This window comes from Cheilinus undulatus, linkage group 12 (assembly GCF_018320785.1).
Source record: "Cheilinus undulatus linkage group 12, ASM1832078v1, whole genome shotgun sequence".
NCBI lineage: Eukaryota > Metazoa > Chordata > Actinopteri > Labriformes > Labridae > Cheilinus > Cheilinus undulatus.
The window spans coordinates 35243002-35251005 of record NC_054876.1 but is presented as its reverse complement, the minus strand read 5'-3'; the positions used below and the strand labels follow the sequence as shown (position 1 = coordinate 35251005).

At 37.8% G+C, this 8004-nt stretch overlaps 1 protein-coding gene across 1 annotated transcript; it reads left to right on the top strand.

Moving 5' to 3' along the window:
* Positions 1-871: 871 nt before the first annotated feature.
* Positions 872-6580, top strand: si:dkey-71d15.2 (SH3 domain-containing kinase-binding protein 1). Its single transcript, XM_041802152.1, has 7 exons — positions 872-972; positions 1311-1392; positions 1603-1703; positions 5515-5625; positions 5721-5935; positions 6042-6105; positions 6243-6580. Exons 2-7 carry the CDS (start codon positions 1362-1364, stop codon positions 6279-6281), a joined length of 561 nt encoding a protein of 186 aa, XP_041658086.1. The 5' UTR covers positions 872-972; positions 1311-1361; the 3' UTR covers positions 6282-6580.
* Positions 6581-8004: the final 1424 nt, after the last annotated feature.

Genomic DNA, 8004 nt, shown 5'->3' with positions numbered 1-8004 from the left:
AGTATATTAATGTGCATGCAGAAAACAGTTTTCTCCTCTCAAGATGCAAAGATGTAGCTGTGAACCATAGCTACATTTAATTGGTTTCCTAAGGCAGGTAGTTACAAAAAAAAGAAAACAAAAACAAAACAACAAAACCTTTTAAAATTAAAGGACACCTTACAGGACAGTCCACAAGAGAGAACACAGATAAATTCTAGGGGTCTAGACACTGGTGGTGGTGATGGAAGGAGTAGATAAGCTGATCTGTGGACTTCTAAAGAGCTTGACCCAGACACTGATGAGGTGTAATGGAGGTAGCTGGGGTGGAGGAGGGTTGCAGCGGTTGCACTGAAAAAACTGACTGGCTGCAGAGGAGAACAGATTCTAAAATAAGACAGCAGCGGGATAATTGTATTGGTTGTGAGAGGTTGTGGCGGAATGGGATTGTCTCAGAGTTCAAGTGAGTATAAGCCCGAACCAGCTGATTACCAGAGCAGGTTTCTAAAGCTCCACTTAGTAACCAAACAGCTGACATCAACCAGGCTGATGCTTTTAACAGTCTATGGTTTGAGCCTTTGAGTGAAACAACCACGGATGTGACCACGGAACTAATAACAACAAACCCAGTAAGAGTTTGACTTCTCCCTCTTTTTGTGCAAATCATTATTTCATGAAACATTTACATTTGGTTTATGTGTTTTGTAATATAATTAATGTCTGTGTTGCATGTAAAACCATTAAACTCAATTTACACATCAACTTCAGTCCAACTCTCCCTTTGTTTGTCCCTTTAACTACAGCTCTCGCCCTTCAGTCTGTGGCACCCTTTGCTCTGGCCTGGTGATATTTGTGAGCTAAGTTAAACTTAGCTCTGACAGGGCTCCCTCTCCATATCACAACATACTCTGCACACCACACCAGGGTTACAATGGCCGGTGTCGAGTTACCACAGACACTGCTGTATCTCACTGGTGCCTCCGGCCAAACAAGGTGAGTGTGTGTGATCCTTAACAGACAATAATCTGGTAATTAGTTTACAATGTTTACTAATGGCTGTATAATCTACACCACCCCTCCCTTCTCCCTCCTTGCATTGGCATGTGTTGAGCATTTGTTCACTGCTGTGGCATGAAGCACAGCTGTCCCTACTCTATCATCCAAACCTAGTGTCCCTTCACTTTGATATCTCAGTTTTAAACAGAACTTGCTAGTATATTATGAACAGAAAAGCTAATAATTAAACAGATGTCATTAATTCTTTTATTTCTTCAAGGTGTAGCATGATGTGAGATTTCTGTTGACACTGACTTGCTCTGATCTGTTTGTAGATGTAGTTTGAAAGACTCTGCAGGTTTGTCTGTCTTTGTCTCTGTCGTGCGATGGGCAGCTATAGCTCAGCCCTCATTCCCGGTAAGCCTTGCAAATATGTTGCTATGACGTAATTTGAAATACTACCATGCTTGAATGCTGCATGTTGAATTGACTGATTGTTAATACAAGATTTGGAATCACAAAGACCAACTATCATCAAAGATATATTGGCCTAATATCCCTATAATGATTGATTTATTTGATCATTTATGTTGGATGTGTTTTAATGTTGATTTCTGTCTCTTAAAGACACAGAGGAGTTTGAATCGATCGTGTCGATCGCAGAGAAGCTGAACGAGCGGGTCGCTTATGGTACAGATGAGAGGTTACAGTCAGAGCTTCAGACCCTGGAAAGTATACACCTACAATAACAGATATATTATTTACTGAAATAGTACTGCTGTAACATGACTCACAGATATAAAAGTAAGTGTAGTCTGTGTCCTATCTGTCCTTGGGATAAATTTAACTTTTCTGAGCTGCCACATTAACACACAGAGGCATGCTGCAGCAAAAGCTATCCAAGTAATCTCTTCAATAAAATAACATTAAAAATGATTAAACTTGATGCATGATTACCTGAATTTACTTTTAGATCTAATACTATACTCAAATGTTAGTGAGTAGTGGCCAAATTTTGTCTTGGACACATCATGGGTAGACCCACAGGGTGGCCAAGGGCAGCTTCAGCTTCACTGAAAAATCTAAGACCATCCCAGAATCCTAAGCCATATAGACCACCCTGCCAACTGATGTGATTTGCAGTGTTCTGCTGTTGCTTTACTCATGTGCGTTCAAGTCTTTTAAGTTTTAATGATGGGAATTGTGTCTCTTCATAGAGATCTGGATTATTTACCTAATGGCTCTTCATTTTGACGTTTAAAAACTGTAAAAAAAAAAAAAAAAAAGAAAGAAAGAAAACTGTCTCATGCAAGAGCTGGCTCCTGTCACTCTCAAAATCAGCCAGGTCTTAGAGCCGGCTCATCTGCAAATGAAGCGTCACAACTCCCTCTTTACTTGTCTTCTTGAATTGAGTTGTTGTTTTGATATAACCAGTACCCCACATGGTTTATTAGCTAAATAGAGAATCACAGTTTCCTTTAAAGTCCCTGTAAAGTGATTAGGAAATATTTATTTTGGGTTTGTTATATGACAGGCCACTATTATATGAACCACCAGGCCAAATGTCAGTCATTAAATACATCTCTAAGTTTATAAAATCAAACTACGAAATCATGAAAAATGAGGCTGTAAAATCTGCTCTTGGATGGTGTGGGTGTGTTGGTTGAATGAGCTGAAGCTACGCCCACTCACAAAAAATATGATCCTCTCAAATTTAAAAAAAAAAAAAAAAGCTTTGATCAGAACGCAGTTGCCTGGCTCTGCACCAGAGCAGAGAGACAGAAGTTGGGGGTTAAATTTACTGTTTTCTGGTACAAATATTTCTGTTATGATACTTTTAATGACCTGTAGGCTACAGTGGCTGAAAGATTTGGGAAATTTATCTCACAATGAACAAAAACACAGCATGTAGCTGACTGTTGACTTTAATGAGGGCAGGGACATCAACTAACAAGGGAATGTACTAAGATGAACTGCTCAGTGATTTTATATCATTGTTGCCAATGCTGGTGATATCATGGGCTAAGACCTTTGCCCTGCTTGAATTAAACCATACCAGGAAAGAGGTGATCAACTCTCAAAATTCAGTCACACATAGATCTCAGTGTTTTCACATGCTTACAGCAACCTCAATCCAGCATATGTTAAGACACAATGTTTGGGTTTCACTTTAGAGGGACTTTAAAAGCATTTTAATTACAAAGTACGAGAGAAAAGCTGTTAAAAAAGCACCCCGAGCGTTCATAGCCTGGGACTAATTTGCCCCAGTTAATTTGTATTGCCGGCAGCTTCACAGCACACAGCATGTTAATAACAAGCCCTGGTAAAATAGCTATGGAAAAAATGTTTGAGCTGTTTGCATAAAAGGTAGACAAGTGAGGTCTGATATCAGGTCGTCACAGCAGGCACACTGATAATGCATCATATGGACCTATTATGCAGTCACTTGGTATCTGATTACCCAGAATGCCTTGTTAATGTTGCACATTTACTTGTGTTATCAATTCAGTTCAATTCAACGGGCTCTGGAATGGAAAACATCATCAGTTTGCATTGCCAAAGCGTTTTACAAATTTCTAATAGTAACAGAGAAGAGTATTGTGATTTTAACTTCCACTTTAAAATTACAGTTTAAAACGTGCAAATTTTGTTTTATAATGTGCAGATAGTCACATTCATGTTGGACTCTTTTTTTTTTGTCACAACAGCTCATGCTGCAGCGTTCACTCAGCAGAGGCTTGTGTTTGTTGTTCATACTTGTGAAGTGTTTTTGTTTGCTGGTAAAAAGTGGAAAGACCTTGTCCCTGATGTGGTTGTATAAAGGAGAGGTCGTCAGAGAGTAAAGCTTTGTTTCCACCTCCTGTTGGCTGCAACTGCATATTCCCTATTAAGGGACAAATAGCATTCCAGTTTGCTTTGTGTTGTCACTTAAAATCTCTTTTAGGTTTAGTTACTAACATTAGATCTAGAAAAATAAGTTACCCTCGTATTGCAGACACAGTCTGTCGTAGGGATTCACCAGAGGGGACAAAGGTTTTATTTGTCTTCCTGCATGCTAAGTTCCACTACGTTCAGCGAAGACTACAACCTACTGTTTGTGTGCAGCTGTGTAGCTTTGCAGTGAGATCTTTTTCGTTTATGTCTTGTAAAGTTTGCATTCATGCTTACTACTGGTATGGTAGCTGAACCCTTAGTTTAGCCTAACTTTAGTGCTCTATGGCCCAAAGTGAAACCTGTACATTTTCTGGGGCCAACCAAAACCCTCATACACTAAAGCACAAGACTCAAAGAATTTAACTCTATATTTTTACTTCATATACAAATAAATACTTTTAAAAAATGTTACATTAGTAGAAAAACATTCACAGAGTCACAAATTAAGCCCATTCTGTTTATTCTGTTTTCAGCAGGCCTTTGCAAAGTCACCTGTATTTTCTTTTCTAACATTCACCTCTTTAAATGTATTCTGTGACCCTACAAATGTTTTTCAGAAACCTTAATGTCTTTAAAGCCCCTGATAATTTATTCTAATTGTGATGTTCCATAGTAGAATAATGAACAGAATGCCACTAGTTAATCCAACACCTGTTAAACCATGACACCGGTTCTGTACATCCTTGGTTCCAAACCTGGGATCCAGCTCTTCTTAGATATGTGAAGGGGGGGCTTAATGGAAAAAAATTGGAAACCACTGCTGTACATCATATAAAATAAATGTTTATTTATTAAAATAGAATGTCCATATTTTATTCTAGGACTGAATATTGTTTTATGGTTATTTTAAACATTTAAAGTTTTAAAATTAGGTTTATGGTTTTTATTTATTGGGAATTACCTCTCATGGCCCATCTGTATGATTTCTGGGGCCCACCAGGGGGCCCTGGCCCACACTTTAGGATGCTCTACCTTAGTCTATGGTAAGGTTGATAGCTGTGAAGTACAGACCCACTGCTTTCTATAAATACATGATTATGTCCAAATGAGAGTTGCACCAGCCTTGTCTATATATCTCAGTAAGTGTCTTGATAGTGGTCTGCGATACATGGGGAATGAGAGAAAAATATGTCAGGTCTATCAGGTCATGTGTGATAGTTGTAGTAGATCCCATGGTTGTGATGGCGCTGTCTCTGCATGTCATATTGGTATATTGGCCCATCAATATAAAGAACACCACAGACTTTTATATGGAAAAAAGGTATTAAAAAGGAATCTAATGCAGTGGATTTTACTGTACTTAAAAGTCTAATTTTGCAGGTCTTTTTAGTTAAAATCAGAGGATTTATATTTTGCAAAAACTCTGTCTCTTTATAAAGAAAAATACACAGGAATATAACATCCTTTAAATACTTGAATAGTGTGGATGTGATTGTAGGAGACAGAAAGGATGAGGAGTTTTTATTTATATGTGTCTGTGTGCACATGCTCCAGGCCACCCCTGCTAAAGTCAAAAGAGTCTGGATCTGCCCTGGGACACCCTCTAATTAGTTAAAACCCCTAATTAAATCTTATCAGCTGGTTAAAAAAGCATTTCATTAACAGGTGACACTCATGATGGAGGAAGAGAGCAAAGAGAGCAAAAACCACGAGCCAGACTCTGCAACACTTCAAGAAAACTCTCAGGAAACAAGTCCAGAAGGATGTGCCCTGCCTGTGAGTGTAAAAGTAAACTTAAAGACTAACGTTTTAATTGTTACTTATAAGATTTTGTTGCACCGTTTTCTATAAAAGCTGATCAACTTCCTCAGGCAGCAGCAGCCAAAAGTGAGCCCAGACAGTCGTTCTCCTCTCTGCTGCCGAAGGCTCTCTCAGCTGTCTTAAACACAAAGGTGACCCAGAGCCTCAACTCTAATCCCCAGCCCAGCAGAGATGCAGGAAAACCCACATCCCCAAACCTGGAGCAGCTGCAGACGGAGCTGAGAGACCTGAGGGACCAGTTTGACCAGATGAAGAGTCAGCATAAGTGCGGCTTTGTTCCTTAAATCAGATTTTCTCTAACTTGATCAGCCCTCGGTCTAGTGGATCATTTTCCTTTCCTGTACTCATTAAAACATTATCTTGTTTTCCAGCAAAGAAATCAAACTGCTGATGAACGAGCTGGATGAGGAGAAAAGGATCCGCTTGACTTTGCAGGTCGTAAAGAAACATAGAAAACCTTTATACAACCTAATTCAAATCAGCTCAAGTGTGATATGTTGCTCTTTGATAACATAAAATTTACAAATGTATGCCTACAAAGTTAAATCATTGATATTTTTGCTCTGTTTTAGATGGAGATTCAACGTCTGAAGAAGCACATGTCTAAATAGGTGGTACAGAGACAACAGAGACAAAAGATCCTGATTTGACAAGTTTAAAGCTGTTGTACATTTATCTGATAAACTTTATTTTTATAATTTTTGAATCACAGTCTCTCTTTCTTTTGGAAGACAAAATTGACTTAGTTTGTTACTTTATTTATTTTTTAGCTAGACTCTTGGTTGGTCAGGCCAACAGGACTGCATGTTTTTAGTATGTTTAATGTGAAACATGTGAGGCACAGAAGGAGCTCAACAAAGGTGTAAAGGAACTGTCTCTTAAATAACTCTGTCAGTTTCTAGGACCTCGTCTTTAAAGGGAAAGTTTTCTTAACTTGGTTGAGGTCAAATGACAATAAAAATGTGCTTTCTTTCAAGAGTCATGTTAAATGTTTGCCTTTGTTCTGCATCAACGTTGAATTTATTTTGCAGTCTGTACTTTGTGATTTAGCATGTAGAAAAAAAAAAGAGAAGAGAAGAGGACATGGAGTGAGTCAGCAGTTAATTTGCAGCCTTGTAGGCTGTAATTAGTTTATAATCATTTGATTTTGAGGCATAAAATCAGTTTTTTTGAAGGGTCTTTGAAGTTTGGTTGTTTGAGGTACTTAGCGATAGTAGTGCTATTTGACCTCATGGCTTGGGTTTGCACTGATGAGCATCGTCAGATTCAGGCCCTCTATAAAGAGGCGCAAGCCTCTCCAAATCATTTCCATCAATTTAATTTACCACAGGTGGACTCCAGCCAAGGTGTAGAAACATCTTAGCTAGGATCAAGAGAAATGAGAGGAACCTGAACTAAATTTTAAGTGTAGTTACAGAGCGTCTTAACCCTTTAAAGCCTGAATACACAAATTATAGCCAGAAAATTCAGATTTTTTGGAACTGACATGTTTATTTCACTTTCTACTGAAATCCAAAAGAATCAACATTTCCATAAAATTTAACATAAATATATTTTTTGTATCTCGTTTGATACATTAGGTGTTTTTGGTAACTGATAATCCACTTGAGGGCATTTGTATCATTTACCGGATTGTATTCATAATAGTTTTTTTTTTTTGTTTGTTTGTTTTTTTTTTTTGCTGTAATTTATAGATCATATTGGTTAGATAGAGGTAGCATAAAAGTATGTATCAAATATGATACAACAGGCTTTAAGGGGTTAATACTTTTGTAAATGTGATAATTCAGTTTCTTATTTCTAATTCATTTGTTCAATTTTCTAAAATTCAGTTTTCACTTTGTTATGATGGATTATTGAGTGTAGATTAATGAGAATATTTTTTTCAACTGTAGCATCAGGCTGCAACACAACAAAATTGAAAAAAGTGGAGGTCTGAATACTAATGAATGCACTGCAGTTACAACAGCCTGCATCACTGCCCTTCCAGAGTTCCCTGCCTTACTGAGTGCTGTTGTTTTATGGACCTTCTTCAACTTTCTGAGTAGTTTATGCAAGTTTATGGCTGTCGCTTTATTTCTTCTGATGGCTGATAATCAGACAAGCTACAGTCGGCATGTTATGTTTACCTTATGATTATACTGTGTGAGTGGTTGAAACTGATAAAACTGAGCTGAAGTTTGACCTTAAATTGGTGTTGTTTTCTTTATGCTGAGGCAGAAGAGCATATAGTCATTAGCCGAAGCTCACATTGCAAAATAGTGCCAAAGCCAGAAGCTTTCTGGATGAAAAAAAAACACTTCAAACATTTTTGATATATCGTACAATTGAGTC

Excerpts from the sequence above, each read along its gene's own strand:
- si:dkey-71d15.2 (XM_041802152.1), top strand. The coding sequence starts at position 1,362 with ATGGGCAGCTATAGCTCAGCCCTCATTCCCG. Across the intron at positions 1,704-5,514 it reads AGTCAGAGCTTCAGACCCTG|GTGACACTCATGATGGAGGA; the intron begins GAAAGTATACAC and ends TTTCATTAACAG. Across the intron at positions 5,626-5,720 it reads CAGAAGGATGTGCCCTGCCT|GCAGCAGCAGCCAAAAGTGA; the intron begins GTGAGTGTAAAA and ends CAACTTCCTCAG.